The sequence below is a fragment of the Cheilinus undulatus genome, linkage group 24, assembly GCF_018320785.1.
Source record: "Cheilinus undulatus linkage group 24, ASM1832078v1, whole genome shotgun sequence".
NCBI lineage: Eukaryota > Metazoa > Chordata > Actinopteri > Labriformes > Labridae > Cheilinus > Cheilinus undulatus.
The window spans coordinates 8,400,855-8,418,802 of record NC_054888.1 but is presented as its reverse complement, the minus strand read 5'-3'; the positions used below and the strand labels follow the sequence as shown (position 1 = coordinate 8,418,802).

Here is a 17,948-nt window from a genome sequence, read left to right as displayed (position 1 = left end):
CATGGACTGAATTCTATTATCTGTAACACAAAAATAAGACCATGATAAATAGATATGAGTACCGATTAGGCTTCGAAAGTTTTATTTACGAGTAAAATATATTTCCCATAAGTTACTTCGGGAAAGGAAGAAGGTAGTGAGTTAGTATAATTTAATTCTGGACAGAAGAGAGGTCGTTAGAGGAAAAAGTTGTTGAGTGGAAAGCGGAACTTTCGAGCCTCCAGTGTATGCGCCAGGTCGGCACTTCATGCTGCGACACACAGTAGAAATAAACCAACGGATACGCGCGAGTTTCACTTGGACGCTGCTACCACCAGCAGTACTGGGTTGAGTTGTTGGTCGTCTTTTCGGCTGTTATTGAATCAACAACGATGTCTGAAGGAGACAGTTTGAGAGAATTGGTCACAGAGAGACTAACGGCTGCTGCTGAAGACATATTTAAGCTTGTTAAAACTACTATCGTCGAGTACAAGGAGGAGCTCGAGCGTCAACGGAAACGGTTGGATATCTTCTTGAGCCCTAAAATCTACTTACACAGAACAGGTAAGAAATACTGCAGACTTTAAGGGCATAGATATGGATTGTGCATGTTTTTATTTAGAATCGTTATCGTTTATCCATTAGTTTGTTTTAATTTGATTCAAACATAATTCATACTCCGGTGTTGTATGGAAGGTAACGAGTGTAAACTAAGAAAGAGCTCGATTTTTTTAACTGCGAGAGAGGCTTCTGGGTTGAACTAAGTTACAAAGATAGTAAATATCACTGACTGATGATAACAGATTAAGACTACGGAAAAATAAATAAAGTGAATTTAATGTCTGGATCAGGATTTTTTTTATTTATTTATTTTTTTGGCTGAAGATCCTATTTTTTTTATAAATATTGAGTCTCTAACAAAAATTTCTGTAACTACTACGAAGAGCTTATTCTATTTACAGTGTCCGCGGTTCTTAAAAAGTATTGAAAGTTGCTAAATCAATTTAGCAAAAAGAAAGCTTCGAGAAATTGATCAAAAGTCGTCAATTAGTGGAGCAGATGAGTGAAATAATCGTTCAAATGGTGATACAAGCATGAAATTTGGTACATTTACTCCTCAAAGCTTACACATCACACTGAGCACCATTGTAATGGGTTAAAAAAAAACTGATGAAAAAAAAACTGATGAAAAAAAAACACAATTATTGTCCAAGTCTAGGCTTTTGGACACTAAAATGGCAAGTGAAGGTAATTTTGTCCATGGCAGTTGCATATTAGACTTTAACCAAGATGGCTGCCACAAAAGGCAAATTTCGCCATATCTGAGCTACTAATAGAGATAGACAAATTATTTTTGTGTCTAATCTTACTTTTTTAGGGTCAGAGAATCTGATGGACTTGTTCCAATAACCATAAAAGCTACCTGAACTGCTGCATCAAATATGGCATTAAGGATGTCTGCCATTAAACATTTTCATTTAAAAATATTGTGGGGCGCACCGGTAGTCGAGTGGTAAAGGCGTGCGCCATGTACACGGGCAGCCTGGGTTCGAATCCTGCCTGTGGCCCTTTGCCGCATGATTCTCCCTTTCACCCCTGTTTCTGAGTCTATCCACTAATAAAAGCACGAAAAGGCCCAAAAACAAATCTTAAAAAAAAAAAGCCTATTTTGTTTGATCCTGCCTTCCAGTTATTTATCCAACAAAGAGGAAATACACAGACCTATGCATATCCTGGCTTAAAGCCCATATTTTCAAGGTAAGGTGATTCAAAAGAAAACTTTATAAGAAACTGAAAGTTTTACATTCACTCAAAGATTTTGTCAGCTGCCATGTTAGTTCCACAAGAAGGCCAAAGTTCAGCAATGGTACACTGTTCATTTCACCGTGCAGTGCTTAACAAATTTATTACATCACCTGTCATATTTGTCTCAAAGACCATCCACCATCATGAAGTGCTTTAATGTGGACTCTTCCATTTTCAGTGAGCTCTCCGCGTTTTACCATTTTGAACAGGAAAGAGGGATTTCAAACTGAATTCACCCAAATTTGAGCCGGCTCACTGGGCTTGTCTGAGAAGTCAGGAATTAATCAAGCATAGCATTCAACTACTAAAACTCATTTTTCTGTTCAGGAATGCAAGTAAATAACAATAATTTGACATATTAATCAAGAAATAATAATGTGCTTTACTATTTTTTCAGTTTGTTTGTAAATCAGTAAATTTGAAAATTCATGGATAACAATAATAATTAAATTTTAGCATTAAAAATATCATTTCAGTTAAAGAGCTTCTACATGTTGGTGTATTAACCATTGCAGAAACATAAAAAAGATTTTGGTAATTACTAATCCTGTTAATTTAGGGCAGCTGTGGCATAAACCTTACTTTAGTTAGGGTTAGGGTGGTCTAATAAATTTTTTTAAAGCACTGTACTTCTTATGGATGTCAACGTAATCAAGAACGTCTCAGTCAGAACCAGCAATGATCTTTGTAGTCAAGAATGTGGCATCGATTTATCAGTCAATGTAACCCTTTATAAATAGCATAGGTCCCAAGGAAAAAAAAATGACAGAACCCTGTAATAGTTCTTATTTTTTCATCGTACTTGTCATGTATGTCCAAAGTAATCAAGAATGCTTTGGTAAGAACCAGCAATGACCTTTGTAGTCAAGAATGTTGCATTGCATCAATTTATAGGTTAATGTAACCCCTTAGGATGATGAAATCATTTTCACATGAATCATGCCAAGAAAAAAATAACACAGCCATATAATAATGATTTTTTATTTTTGTTTTCACCATCATCATATTAAATCTCCCTTCAGGGATAAATAAAGTTCTTGTATTGCATTGTATCATAAATAACCACTAGAGTCAAACTCAAAGGTACTTTTTGGTACTCAATAGGTAGGGTTGGGCAATAAATCGAATAAATCTGGTTTTTGAAAAATCAACATTTTGATATTTGAAAATCGAGATTTTCTGTTAAACTTTACTGCTGTTATACCAAAGTAAAAGCTACTGTAAGAAGCTTTAATTTTATGTTAGTTCTGGTAACCCTGTAAACAAAAAGATAATTTTTTTTCTTACATATTGCTAATGTGTAACTACAGTGTTCTCAAATAAAGAAAAACATCCTGTTCAGTTTTAATAATAGTACTCATTCTGAATACTTTCAGTAGAAATTGCAATTAAAAGTAGTTTTGGTCTGCTTGCCAACATATTCTTTTTTGATGCTTTTTCTGTAGCAGAGATGACAAGAAATCAGATACAGAAATAATCAATATTCCTCTGATACTCTTGTTTACTTCCATACATCATGGAGAGACTTTACCATTACTTTCTGTCTGCTTCTTAAGCAAAAATTTCAGTGTCTGAATGTTTGTTTAAATAACACTCCATAGTGCACTTTTAAAGACAAGTTTACAGCTCACACTTTGACCTTTAAAGGAACAGTCAGTCCATTTTTGTTACAAATAAACATTATTAAAAACATTATTATTGTTGTTGTTGTTGATAAAAGTGAAAGAAACCTGCTCATGTGTTTTCATTTTCATTTGAAAACAAAAAAGTAAATAAATAAAATAGATTAAAATCGAAAATCGAGTTTGGTGTGAAAAATCGGAGATTCAATTTTTTAACCATATCGCCCAGCCCTACCAATAGGGTTGTCCCGATCAGCATTTTTGGCCTCCGATCCCAATACGATCTTTTAATATTGAATATCGTCCGATACAGAGTCCCGACCCGATACTCATAATTGCCTAGATTACAGTTTCAGTTGTTACTACTAGATATCTCAAGTTTATTCCTTTTAACTCAGTACAGTCAATATTGTTGTTAAAAACATAAAATCACATTTCTGCTCAGAGTGGTGTAATAGCTGTTTCACTTTAATTATAGGTCAAAAAATAAATTTTACATATTCACTTAGTGCAGTGTTTAGTATTCAGACAATCAAAATCCACTTAAAATGGTCAACTGAATGACCTGAGCAGTCAAAAAAGTGAACTCTAATAACCTCAGATTCACTTAGAGGTTGTAGTGAGAATCTATCCAGAACAACTAAAGATGAACCCACAATCTAAGGCTTTTGATATCACACCCTCTAAGGAGGAAAGATAATGATACAATGGGGGAGAGATCCTTTCTCCTTCCTAAACCTGCACCGTCAGAGATCCTTCAGGAATGTCACTGAAAGGGGGGGGGGGTTCTCTTTCCCCCATGGCTGACAACTTATCAAGGAACCACGTTCGAAAAAACAAGAGTTTCTCAGGCAGTAGGACTCTTAAACTGCCATTTTGATGAAAGACAGCTCCCAGTGGAGATAAACACCTTAAAATCTGAATCTTTTGATTGGTCGACCAAATGGTGAACCTCCTCAGACTAAATCCTGTCTTCCTGAAAGCTGTAAGAAACTCTGCACTACGCCTCATAAATCTAAGGACTCTGTCCTCTTACAGAGCCGTGACACAGAGCAGGCGCATGTCTTAAATTCTTTAGGTTATCTCAACCACATGAAGCTGCAAGGATTGGAAGTATCAAAATAAACTGTCTTAATCATTATGTTTCCAACAGAAAATGTTCATATTTGCTTGAGTCTGTTTACAAGCAACAGAATGACGTGTCATACTTACCTCTGGCATCTTCCCTTACTGAGTTATGGTTTATGATCTAATTTAGTTGTATTTCTCCAAGTTGACAAACAGAGACTGAAAATCGTCCATGGATCAACATTGCCACCTTGTGGTTAAGTTCTGTCACACCCAAATGCAGAAACATTTTCTAATGTATAATTGTGCGTATAAACAATTAACTGTGTTTCTAATGTTTGTGTGATAGTTTATTGATAGTATTCTAGAGTTTTTATAACCATGTTGTGTTATCTCTACATTATCCGATTAACTTGATAATCTGGTGGAGAGTGGATTATTGATCTTTAGGGTTGATCTAGGATACAGACCCCTCCTCCTTCCTTTTAAAGAGGAGCCATGCTGAACACGAGCAGTTCGGTGTGCAGTTCGGTGTGGAGTGTTGCAGAGTGAGTTGGGTTCAGATCAGAAAGTGGTCAGGTCTGGACAGTCCAAGAAGATGCTCACTGAGGAGAGCTCTGTTGAGTCTCCCTGGGCCTCCTAGGCCCATTCTTGATCCAAGCGTTGTGCCAAGTCTGATAAACAATCAGACTTAGAATTTTTCTTATCCAGTACAAGATTTTTCCTAACCTTTTTATAGCTTCGCGCTAGATTTTTGTAACGCAGAGTTTTTATTTTTCCTTTTTATCACACAATCGACTTCACTGTGAGCCAGCAGTCACGTGGTGTCGATGTGTTTGAGTTTATCTGATATTTTTAATTGGACGATCAAGAGCTGTATTTTTTTGGGAACGAGAGACAATCCTTCCCAGAGTCCGTGGACAGCCGAGTCTGTACAGCCGTCCCTACAGTCTGAGTGGCCCATTGGTGCTGCAGCGGCCCAGCTTGAATCCATCTGGGTCACACCAGAGTTGGCACATGGTAGCTTCGAGCGTTCAGAACTTGCCAGGCGCCTTCCTTCAGGCCCCTCCAGACGGGTCCTCTCCTCCTCGCCTTCCTCGAATGGCTGGTATGATCCAATTTATCTCTCTGGTGCTGATGTCTCCAAAAGTTCCAATAAATCAGTTCAGATCTATTTTTTTCTTCCAAATTCACACTCCAAATTCTACACCGTTGGTTAAATTTTTCTGTTAGGATTAATAAAATAATCCACCCTCACCAACTAAGTTAGCATCCTTTCTCTTTACCATATTTACTCATGTTCTGTTTATTTACATTTACATTATCTATTCATATAACCTGTGATTTATGTCTGTTATTTTGTGATTTTATAATAAATCTTCAAAAGACAGTTGTAGTTCGGGAATTCATTCTATTACGCAGAGGAACAGAGTCAATGTTATGAGAATTTACTACTTTAGAAATGAGACTGATTTACAGTTAATGTTCTTGTTAATTAATTAAAGGTTTTAAATAATAAATAATTGCAATATTTTATTGGTTATTAAATAACCAATCCGCGTAAGCGGTGGTGCCCTATTCTTTACAACGTTTACTTGATAATATTAATTTATTATCAACAAATTTTCACTACAAGGTGGTGTAACAGAGTCAATAGTCACAATTAGGGATGTAACGATATGAAAATTTCATATAATGGTTACTGTGACCAAAAGTATCACGGTTATCATTATTATCGCGGTATTGTTTATATGTGCTCAAAATGTTCAAAAAGTACAAACACCGAATCTAAGAGAAACTGGTAGAGAAAGAACACTTTCACTGTTTCATGTACCTTAAATAGAAATCAAATGTGCATATAGAAGCAACACTTCCACTTTAAACAAAGTACTGTGGCAGAAACACTGAAATACCATAAATAAATAAAAATAAATGTGCATTAAAGATGGTGCCTTATGGCCATAAGAGGTGACTGTTGTAGATAAAAATACTTTTCTTTGAAGAACTGGTACAGAATGGACACTTTCACTGTTTGGTGTACCTTAAGTAGGAATCAAATGTGCATACAAACATATTAAACAAAGTAATGTGAATGTAAGAACAATACAACCACATGTTAAGAAATCCACAGTGCAAATGTTTAAAATAACATGATAATATATATACAAATCAAATGAACCACACTGATAGTCTTTTCTCTCCTTCATTAGAAATAGAAGAAATAAAATAATAATAAACAAATAATATAAATCTATTATATAAAACAATTATATTATAAATATTATTGTTATATATTATGTATATATTAATGTGCTATATAATTATATTAATATATTATCTATCTATCTATCTATCTGAAATCCCCAACCTGTACAGCCTTCTGCCATGTTTTCAAACTGCGCACGCACACCCGCATCTGAGAGAGCGCTGCTGCTTCTGTTTTCTTCTCTGGTGTTTAAAAAAAAAAAAAAAATGAACTCAAAAAGGAATTTAAAACATCCCAACTTCACTGGATTTCCTCTTCTTCTGTGTTTTTCCAGATGAGCCGCACCAACTTGTGTGTAAAGAAGAGGAGTCTCTGTCTAACCGGGAGAAGAACTCCAGTCCAGACCAAGAGGAGGCAGAGCCTCCACGGGTTAAAGAGGAACCAGAGGAACCCTGCAGCATTCAGGAGGGAGAGCAGCTTGAACTGAAGGAGGAGACTGAAACGTTCATGTTGACTCCTGCTCATGAAGAAAGAAACCACAGTGAACCAGAACTACATGAACAGCAGTTCTTTTCTAGTTTGAGAGAATTGATCACAGAGAGACAAAAGGCTGCTGCTGAAGACATATTTGAGCTTGTTCAAACTACTATCGTGGAGTACAAGGAGGAGCTCGAGCATCAACGGAAACAGCTGGATATCTTCTTGAACCCTGCAGTCTACCTACACAGAATAGGTAAAAATACTACCGAATTTGGGGTGCGCTGGTAGTTGAGTGGTTGGGGCGCGCCGTGTGCCCGGATGACCCGGCCCGTTGCACTATTTCCTGCATGTCTCTCCCCGCTCTCTTCCCTGATTTCGACTCTGTCCACTGTCCTATCTAATAATGGCAAAAAGGTCAAAAATTTAAAAAATAAATAAATAAATACTATCAAATTTAACGGCGTGGAAATATATTTTAAAGAAGTTTTAAAATCCTTATCGTTTATCCATACATTTATTTTAAACCCCCTCAGTGGCTTTGTGTAATATTCCCACTCTGGTGTTGCATGGAAGGTGCTGAGTGGAAACTAAGAAAAGGCTACAGGCTTGAAAAAATTATCACACAAATATAAAACAGCACCTGAATGTAAGATGTTCTACTTTTTAGCTTAAACTTCAGTGCAAACTTCAGGTATCTTCCCTGAAGTGAACGAGCTGAAGGTCTGAAAAAAGGAATCACCTTTGAAAGGTTGCTGTGAAGATACAAGGTGATATTAAAAAAAGAATCTCACTGAATAAAAATCTAATGTTTTGGTAATATTTAAAGGCTGAATGGAGTTTCTGAGTGCAAAAATGAATGAGTTGCGAAAATTTAAGGGAGTGTGTCAGTTTTTTTTAACATTCTGCCCTCTGGTTTTGATTGTCCCCACTTTTTGGAATCCTTAAATATCTCTGAAAGTTTGAATGACATAAATGAATAAAGTCATTCAAATAATGTTCCACTATGGTGATATACTTTTACATTTGAATGTGTGAATTTTAAAGAAAACCAACATTCCTTTTCTTTTGTGTTCTTCCAGATGTGCCACAGCAACTTGTGTGTAAGGAAGAGGAGGTTGTACTTAGCAAGCAGCTCTGTTACCAGGATAGAAACTCCAGTCCAGACCAAGAGGAGGCAGAGCCTCCACGGATGAAAGAGGAACCAGAGGAACCCTGCAGCATTCAGGAGGGAGAGCAGCTTGAACTGAAGGAGGAGACTGACTGGTTCATGACTCCTGCTCATGAAGAAAGAGACCACAGTGAACCAGAACTACATGAACAGCAGCTCCTTTCTGACAGTACTCATGTTTCTGAGGATCAAGATCCTGCAGGAAGCAAGGACAAGGACTCAGAATCAAGTAGAAATTCAGAGCCAAACATTCCTGACAAAATCCATCAAAGCAGTCACAACACTGATGTGTCAGAGAATCAATGTAATTCTCTTCGAGATCAGCCATCTTTTAATTGTGACGGTTGTGATGAAAGTTTTAAGAACAAGTTAGCTTTACAGACACATCAGTGTGTCCACAGTGGTAAAAAAACACATTCTTGCAAGTATTGTGGGAAAATTTACAAATCAAAGGGTTTATTAACAAGTCATGTAAGAAGTCACACAGGTGAGAAGCCTTTTACTTGCACAACATGCAGCAAGTCTTTCACACAACAAAAACATTTGAGAGTCCACATACGTACACACACAGGTGAGAAGCCTTATACTTGTACAACATGCGGCAAATCTTTCACACAAAACCCAACTTTGAAAGACCACATGCGTATACACACAGGTGAGAAGCCTTTTGCTTGTACAACATGCAGCAAGTCTTTCTCACATCAAACATCCTTGAGAAAGCACATGCGTATACACACAGGTGAGAATCTTCTTACCTGTACAACATGCGGCAAATGTTTCACAAATCAAAAACCTTTGAGAGTCCACATACGTTCACACACAGGTGAGAAGCCTTATACTTGTACAACATGCGGCAAATCTTTCACACAAAACCAAAATTTGGAAGTCCATATGCGTATACACACAGGTGAGAAGCCTTTTATTTGTACAACATGCAGCAAATCTTTCACTACACAACAACACTTGAACGACCACATGCATATACACACAGGTGAGAAGCCTTTTACTTGTACAACATGCGGCAAAAGTTTCATACATCAACAAAAGTTGAAAATACACATACGTTCACACACAGGTGAGAAGCCTTATACTTGTACAAGATGCGGCAAATCTTTCACACAAAACCAAATTTTGAAAGTCCATATGCGTACACACACAGGTGAGAAGCCTTATACTTGTACAACATGCGGCAAATCTTTCTCAGAACATCAAAAATTGAAAGTCCACATGCGTATACACACAGGTGAGAAGCCTTTCACTTGTCCAACATGCGGCAAATCTTTCACACAACAACACGACTTGAAAATCCACATGCGTATACACACAGGTGAGAAGCCTTATACTTGTACAACATGTGGCAAATCTTTCACACAACACCAACAATTAAAATTCCACATGCATACACACACAGGTGAGAAGCCTTTCACTTGTACAACATGCGGCAAATCTTTCTCACAACATCAATACTTGAAAGCCCACATTCGTACACACACAGGTGAGAAGCCTTACTCCTGCAGCACCTGTGGACAAAGATTCTCTCGCCAACGAAGTCTGAAGAATCACAACAAAATTCATACACATGACTGAATGGAATAAAGTTCTCCGTCGCCACGATGGATTTCCGTCTTTTAGAAAATGGGGGGCGGGGGGCTACACGTGTTTTTTGTTGTAATCTCGTTAAGGCTAAGGCTAGACCATACTTTTAGCCAGTCAGAGGCAGAGCAGGGCGGGTCATGCTTGCCAATGCACAGTAGGCCTGGATGCTAGAATGCTTGTTTTGCAAGATCATCAGAAACTGGCGAAATTTCACAAGGATGGAATGGTCTAACAAAGCCATCCCCAAATGGCCCGCTAGCAGGTGTCATCTGGCCCACGAGACATTTTGGAAAAGAGATAGAAATTTTAAAAAATTTATTCATTTTTAATATTTACCATCTTAAGTGTTTAAAATGCATATTTTGACTCATTTATCATGATCTTAATTATAGTAAGGAAAGGATGTAATACGAAAAAGACGCACGGCAGCGCAGCTGTAGCATCACCTCAGCTCTGCAAACGTGCTGCCCAAAAAGAGGCTGATACAGACTGCATGACTTTTAAGACTGAAGGAGAAGTATTTATTTTTTCTGGTTTAATATTGATTCTCTTGTTGAAGATGAAGAATTTAACCACCATGCGCAGCTGCACAGACTCTCATAGAGTCCAGACATCCATATTTACACTCAAAAGAAATATTTCTGTCAATAACACGTTTGTTAGTTTTTAACACTAATTTAGAGAAATAGATTATTTTATCGATTTGTGGTCTTTTTTTACTGATATGAGCTTTGTCAGTGTTGGACACGACACACAGATGAGGGTGTGTGTTAATGTGTGCGTTGGTGAGAGAATGTGTGTCTCTGCTCTGCCTGTCAGACAACAACCAGGGATTGTTTAACTGGGGCAAAAACTTTGCTTTTTGGAGCTAACAGTGGACTCTATGGTAGGCCTGAGCAATATGGCCTAAAAATCGCATCACGGTATTTTTCTTGCCTTTGACGATAACGGTATTTTATCACAGTATTACAAAATTAAAAAGAGATAATGCTTTTTAATCCAAATTCAAGTGTTATTAACCCCCTTCTCCCCTTAAAACAAGCCTTTGATGGTATACTTAATTTATCTCCAAGTATAGGAACACAGAAAACATGTTTTATTTTTTTTTAGTCTCTCTAGATTTACTTCTAACTGCACTCCAAGTTTTGCATTTCATCTCTTACCTGATGAGGTGTGTTAAGCTGCTAATGACTTGAACACATTTCCGAGAGAAGGCGTTCACAATAAAAGCGTTTCAGAAGAATAACAGCCACAGACTTTTATTTTGAAGAGCTTGACTGAAGTATTGTGTTTAGCATTGAGTTAGCTTAGCTTTGGCTGCCACACCGGAGAATACGGCTAGTTTACAGCAGCTTTCCTGACCTCATTTAACATCGCAGCCTGGATCTTTGACTCACTGTAAATTTAGAAAAGAAAATCAAAAGTTAAAATAGACTTTTAACAGGTTGTTTGTGCTATTGTAAGAGGAAGAGCTGCAGTGCTGGCCTCTGCGACCAGCTAAAGCAGCACTTAGCTTGTGTTACAGCCCCAGGCAGGCTGACAGAGACAGAACACTGTCTTAGTTGCGGTACAGCCGTCAGACTTTGAGAGGAAAAAACCTGTGTTTTTGCCTGCTAACTCACACTGAGACAGATACAGTGACGTAATTAACAAGCGTTATTGCGATTGGTCGGTAGAGTCCAAATCTCTACTGTAGACCAAATTTATATCATTTATACCGTCTACTGCATATACCGCACACATATACTCTATGGCGCTCAAACAGAGTTTTTTTTTGCTAAGTTTACTCCTGCAGTAAACAACGGCCGTTGCGCTGCACATGTTAAGCTTCTGATTGATAACGCACAGTAAATAGCTGATGGATGAGTGACTGACAGACGGTGACACGAGAAGGAGACATGACAACTGAATCAAAGTTACAAAGTCACAAATAGCTGCGTGTATACATGAACTCACGGAGAATGTATAAGTTTCAAGCAGAAGCATTTAATAATTTCAAACCATTATGATAAACTCGTTGTGCATATGCGGATCATGTACAGCCCCGAGAGGGAGGGGCAGGGGATGGAGCGGTGACTGAATGGGTCCTGGATCAGCTCCGTTTCTTCATTAGCTGTCAAACCAACCATTTTAAAGTGTCGAGGGCATCTTTGTGATCTTTTATAATTTCCAGTTTGGTATTGTTTTCTTTCAGGAGAGCTGCTGCTCCTGATGGTCTGGGTAATATTGATCTTGCCAGATGATTTTCACCTCGACAAGACATCTTGTGACGTTTTGATCTTGTGAGGTCTCGTGGCACGAGATCTCGTCACACCCGTAATATATATACAGTGTGGGTGTGTGGGTGTGGGTGTGTGTGAGAACATCCAAGAAACCCTGTCTGGCCCTCGGCTTTCTGTCCTTGAAAAATTTTGGCCCCCAGGAAAAACTAATTTGGGAATTTGAGGCTTTTGGTTTCACAGCATTTGATATGGCTCTTCGAAGTAATATAAATAGCTTGCACTGAAAAGTTATGGAGATGAGTGAATATTTGTATGACTACATTATATCTGAGTTAACGCTTGCACAAGTGTTTTATAGAATAGATTGAAAACATTGAAATGAAATCAAAGCAAACTAACAGAAAAGCTGTTTAAAATTTGCCCTCTTCCTTTAAAATGCTTCTGGTCTTGAGAATCTTAATAGTGTAGGTGAAAGTCTTTTTACATCTCAAATGCTTTATTAGAGAACAATAAACTGTGTAAATGCCCTCGGGCTAAGGGCGTGTACACAGTATACTCCTTTTTACATGAAAACCTTCGGGAAGTGACTCAGGCAGATAAAAATGACTCTTATATGTGTGGCATGGTGGGTTAATGGTCAGGTAATATAATTTGGTGTCGAAAAAAATTTTTCAGTCAATAGAATTTTTTTGCTTTAATCCCTGTGACTGAATATTCAGTTGCAATACGTGTGGCAAAACTTGTAGAAACAGTAGTGACCTGGAAAAACATGTAGAAGGCATCCACTTAGGTAAGAGGCCTCACTCATGCAGCACCTGTGGAAAAGGATTCTATTTAAAGGCAGAGTTAACAAAGCATATGCAAAGTCATTCCGGTAAAAAATGATACTAAAAAAAGATGCTTGATTAGGGCTACAGGAAAATCTCCAGTTGTTTGACTCAGTTAGCAATGGTGTGTAAATGTGAATGCAGTAGGGATTGTTTCCCAGCCACCATTTAATAAGAAGAGAAGAGATGGGATGAATTGATTTTCATCTCCAATTTAAGAAAGAATCTTGATTTTCACTGTATTAAATGCTCTGGTTTTTTTGAGTTGTACATGTGTAGTCCAATCTGTATTGACCAGTCACCTTTCAGCAGTATTTGGTGTATATCATCAAAATGTTTTGTTTCAACAACAACCAAACAAGCAGAACGAAATCCAGAGACATTTCAATTTTTATAAATGTTCAGGATGGTTTGTATTAAGGTGTTTGTGGTAACTGGTTGGTGTAACACTGTAGCACCACATTGTGGAGAGTTAACCAGGGAAGCCACTTTTAACCACTTTTTTCCCTCTTTAAGGGAGATTCATCCATCAAACCAAAATGCTGGATTTCTGGATATCTGTTGTGTTCAGTTCAAGACACTATAAAGGTTTAACATACTGTAAGTCTGACTTTTCATTCATGTTTCTTTATGCAAGTTTTTGATTGTTTATGCTGTTGCAACTGTGTGTCATATTTTAGCCAATTCTCCAAAACATAAAACTAACTTGGCTAAATGATGTTCCTGATTGTTCATGGGAAAATGATGTTGATGCCATGAGTGTAAAAGCTCTTATTGTGTGTGTGATTTATACATAGGTGATGTTTACACCAACAGAATGTATTAATATGGTAATAAAAGTTTAAAAGGGAGATATGGTGATAAACAGAATTATGTTGTTAACAACGGTATTATCTTTAGGATTTAAACAGATTTATTTTATAAATTTTCTGCAGTCCTTGCCCCCATACACACTTACACTTGAGTATACTGTTCTCTTATTGTGTAAATAAGCCCATGATAAATAGATGGTAAATAAGTACTGATTAGGCTTCCAAAGTTTTATTCATAAGTAAAATATATTTCCTATAAGTTTTGGGGAAAGGAAGAAGGTAGTGAGTTAGTGTAATTTAATTCTGGACCGAAGAGAGGTCACTGGTAGGAGTTTCCCCCTCATTATAGTAGGTTGGAACAAAGTTGTTGAGTGGAAAGCGGAACTTTCAAGTCTCCAATGTATGCGCCAGGTCGGCACTTCATGCTGCGACACAGTAAAAGTAAACAGATGGAAGCGCGCGAGTTCCGCTGAGACGCTGCAATCGCTTGCAGTAGGAAATTGTATTGTTGGTCGTCTTCTCAACGGTTATTGAATTAACAGCGATGTCTGCAGGGGATGGTTTGAGAGAATTGATCACAGAGAGACTAACGGCTGCTGCTGAAGACATATTTGAGCTGGTTAAAACTACTATCGTGGAGTACAAGGAGGAGCTCGAGCATCAACGCAAACGGCTGGAAATATTCTTGAACCCTAAAGTCTACTTACACAGAAAGAAATACTGCAGACTTTAACGGCGTGGAAATGCATTTTTAAAATGTTTTAAAATCCTTATCTTTTATCCATACATTTATTTTAACCCTCCTCAATGGCTTTGTGTAATATTCCCACTCCGGTGTTGAACGGAAGGTGCCGAGTGGAAACAAAGAAAAGGCTACAGGCTTGAAAAAATTATCACACAAATATAAAACAGCACCAGTGCAAACTTCAGGTATCTTTCCTGAAGTGAGTGAGATGAAGGTCTGAAAAAGGCAATCACCTTTGAAAGGTTGCTGTGAAGATACACTGAGTGATATAAAAAATAATCTTACTGACAACAGCCTAATGTCTTGATAATATTTAAAGGTTGAATGGAGTTTCTAAGTGGAAATATGAGCAAAATGTGCAAATTTGAGTGAGTGTGCTATTTTTTAAAGTTCTACCCACAACTTTTAATTGTCCCAACTTTTATGGAATCCTTAAATATCTCTGAAAGTTTGAATGACATAGATGAATAAAGTCATTCAAATAATGTTCCACTTTGGCGTTATACTTTTACATTTGAATGTGTGAATTTTAAAGAAAGCCAGCATTCCTTTTCTTTTGTGTTCTTCCAGATGTGCCACAGCAACTTGTGTGTAAGGAAGAGGAGGTTCTACTCAGCGAGCAGCTCTGTAACCAGGATAGAAACTCCAGTCCACACCAAGAGGAGGCAGAGCCTCCATGGATTAAAGAGGAACCAGAGGAACCCTGCAGCATTCAGGAGGGAGAGCAACAAGTCTTCAATGCAAGACTAGAAGGTCTGACATTTGGCTGTTGTATTTTTAAAGTAATCAAAAGAGGTTGCAGGCTGTAAAATTTTCTAATCAGAATGAACAAGTCGGATATGAATCCTGACGTTTTTATTCTTAGATCCAAATGTAAGAGGTTCTACTGTTTAGCTTAAACTGCAGTGCAAACCTTGTACATACGTACTTCTAGACTGTGGTGTAGCTACTATCAGGCTGCTCATAGGGACTGATATTTGACATTTTGCTGATTATCACTGATATGATTAATTAGTTGAAAGTCTCTATTTTGACTCCTCTGCATGTTTCCTGTCCTCAAGCTCAGTTCTCATTCACTCTTTATGTCTGCCCTCAACACTATCTGATTGGCTATGACATCATATGAGTTATAGCCAATCAACTTTGCAGCCTGTCCTTAGTAAACAGACACCAACAAGCATGTGTTACCTCATGTATGAAATGCAGCAGTTATCTCTGAGCATCAAAATATTCTGATCCTCCACACTGAAGTTCATAAATGTCCAGTTTCGCAGTTAAACCACAGAAAATGCCGAAAAAGTGAACTGTGTTTCGCGGCTAATGTTAGCTTACCGTGGACACAGATGGGGTTTAAAATGATGTATTGAGCCACACACCAAATGAAAGAATATTGTGACACTATGCCGTTATTTCTTGACCACAACATGTTAGAGATTTCTATTTACAAAAACTGTGCTGAGATCCTAAAGCCTAAAACACAATATCTCTTTACAGTAATTTAAATGTATGACTTTAAATGATAGTAAATTTCTCTTTGGGGTTTTTTGAAAGCATTCCGCGACCCCCCTGGGGATCCCAACCCCCAATTTGGGAACCACAAAGTTAGACTATATAAGTTGTAAAAAAAAAACATGAACTCAAAAACATGAATTGAAAACATCCCATCTTTACTTTAAAGTGGCATTCCTTTTCTTCTGTGTTGTTCCAGATGAGCCGCAGCAACTTGTGTGTGAAGAAGAGGAGGTTCTGTCTGACCGGGAGAAGAGCTCCAGTCCGGACCAAGAGGAGGCAGAGCCTCCACAAATTAAAGAGGAACAAGAGGAACCCTGCAGCATTCAGGAGGGAGAGCAGCTTGAACTGAAGGAGGAGACTGACGCATTCATGTTGACTCCTGCTCATGAGGAAAGAGACCACAGTGAACCAGAACTACATGAACACCAGCTCCTTTCTCAAAACTCTCATGTTGCTGAGGATCAAGATCCTGCAGGAAGCAAGGACAGGGGCTCAGAATCAATTAGAAATTCAGAGCCAAACCCACCCAACAGAATCTATCAAAGCAGGCACAACACTGACATGTCAGAGAATCAATGTGGTCCTCTTCAAGATAAGCCATCTTTTAAATGTGGCATTTGTGGTGAGTGTGTTAAGAACAAGTTAGCTTTAAAGTCACATCAGCGTGTCCACAGTGGTAAAGAAACACAGTCTTGCAAGATTTGTGGGAAAATGTTCATTTGGAAGTCTTTATTAAGAGCTCATGTAAGAAGTCACACAGGTGAGAAGCCTTTTACTTGCACAACCTGTGGAAAAGGATTCATTCAGATGTCACACTTGAAAAATCACAACATGATACACACAGGTGAGAAGACTTTTACCTGTACAACATGCGGCAAATCTTTCACACAACAAAAATATTTGAAATTCCACATACGTACACACACGTGAGAAGCCTTTTACTTGTACATGCGGCAAATCTTTCACACATCAGAGACAGTTGAAAGTCCACATGCATATACATACAGGTGAGAGGCCTTTTACTTGTGCAACCTGTGGAAAAGAATTCTTTCAATTGTTTTCCTTGAAAAGGCACAACATGATACACACAGGTGAGAAGCCTTTTACCTGTACAACATGCGGAAAATCTTACAGACAAAAAAATCATTTGAAAGCCCACATGCATATGCATGCGCAAATGTTCAGGATGGTTTGTATTAAGGTGTTTGTGGTAACTGCTGCTGGAAGTTGCCTTTGTGTTGCAGTATCTTCATGTTTTGTGTTTACTTGTGATGGACAAAGATTGTTCTATGCAAACATTTGCAAGTTCGACGCATAAGCTTCCCCTGTGACAAGGATCCCACTCATAGACTCTATTTTTTATTTTTTTAAATTGATATGTGCCCATCATACAGTTATTCACATTACATTATATACAATTCACCCGTGTATATACAATATATACAAATGTACATATATACATAAGAACACTTGGGGTACCTTGAGGTTAAACAAACATATTAAAGGATTCAAAGATGTCCAGAGTTTTCATTGTTCTTTTGTCTTTTATTCCATGTAAGGAGGTCATACAGTATTCTATTTCCTTTATAAATTGTTGTGCTTTTTTGGCTTTTGACTTCACTTGCACTTATGAATATAATATTTACCATACAATATAAATAAGTTCAAAAAATAACTCTTTTCATAGTTTCTGTTACCATTGTCATAAAAAAAATAAAACATCCTTAAGTCGAACATTGGAGCCAATCTGTACATTGTAGAATTGCTCTACCTCTAACCAAAATAATCGACTATGGAGACATTCAAAGAATAAGTGGCTAACAGTTTCAGGCTCATAGTTACAGAACACACAGTTTCTCTCCACAACTCAAAATCTTGCAACAACTTCACTAGTTGGATAAATCA

At 37.7% G+C, this 17,948-nt stretch overlaps 1 protein-coding gene across 3 annotated transcripts; it reads left to right on the top strand.

Moving 5' to 3' along the window:
• The first annotated feature begins 290 nt into the window (after nucleotides 1-290).
• On the top strand, nucleotides 291-17,510 carry LOC121506281 (gastrula zinc finger protein XlCGF26.1-like). Of its 3 annotated transcripts, XM_041782007.1 has the most exons (6): nucleotides 291-543; nucleotides 7,016-7,414; nucleotides 8,241-8,633; nucleotides 13,491-13,574; nucleotides 15,102-15,284; nucleotides 16,240-17,510. In XM_041782007.1, exons 1-6 carry the CDS (start codon nucleotides 372-374, stop codon nucleotides 16,971-16,973), a joined length of 1,965 nt encoding a protein of 654 aa, XP_041637941.1. In that variant the 5' UTR covers nucleotides 291-371; the 3' UTR covers nucleotides 16,974-17,510. The 3 variants fall into 3 exon arrangements, with proteins under 3 accessions (XP_041637941.1, XP_041637940.1, XP_041637942.1); XM_041782006.1 differs by lacking the exons at nucleotides 13,491-13,574; nucleotides 15,102-15,284; nucleotides 16,240-17,510 and having other exon boundaries at nucleotides 8,241-11,062; XM_041782008.1 differs by lacking the exons at nucleotides 7,016-7,414; nucleotides 13,491-13,574; nucleotides 15,102-15,284; nucleotides 16,240-17,510 and having other exon boundaries at nucleotides 8,241-11,062.
• The last annotated feature ends 438 nt before the right edge of the window (nucleotides 17,511-17,948 follow it).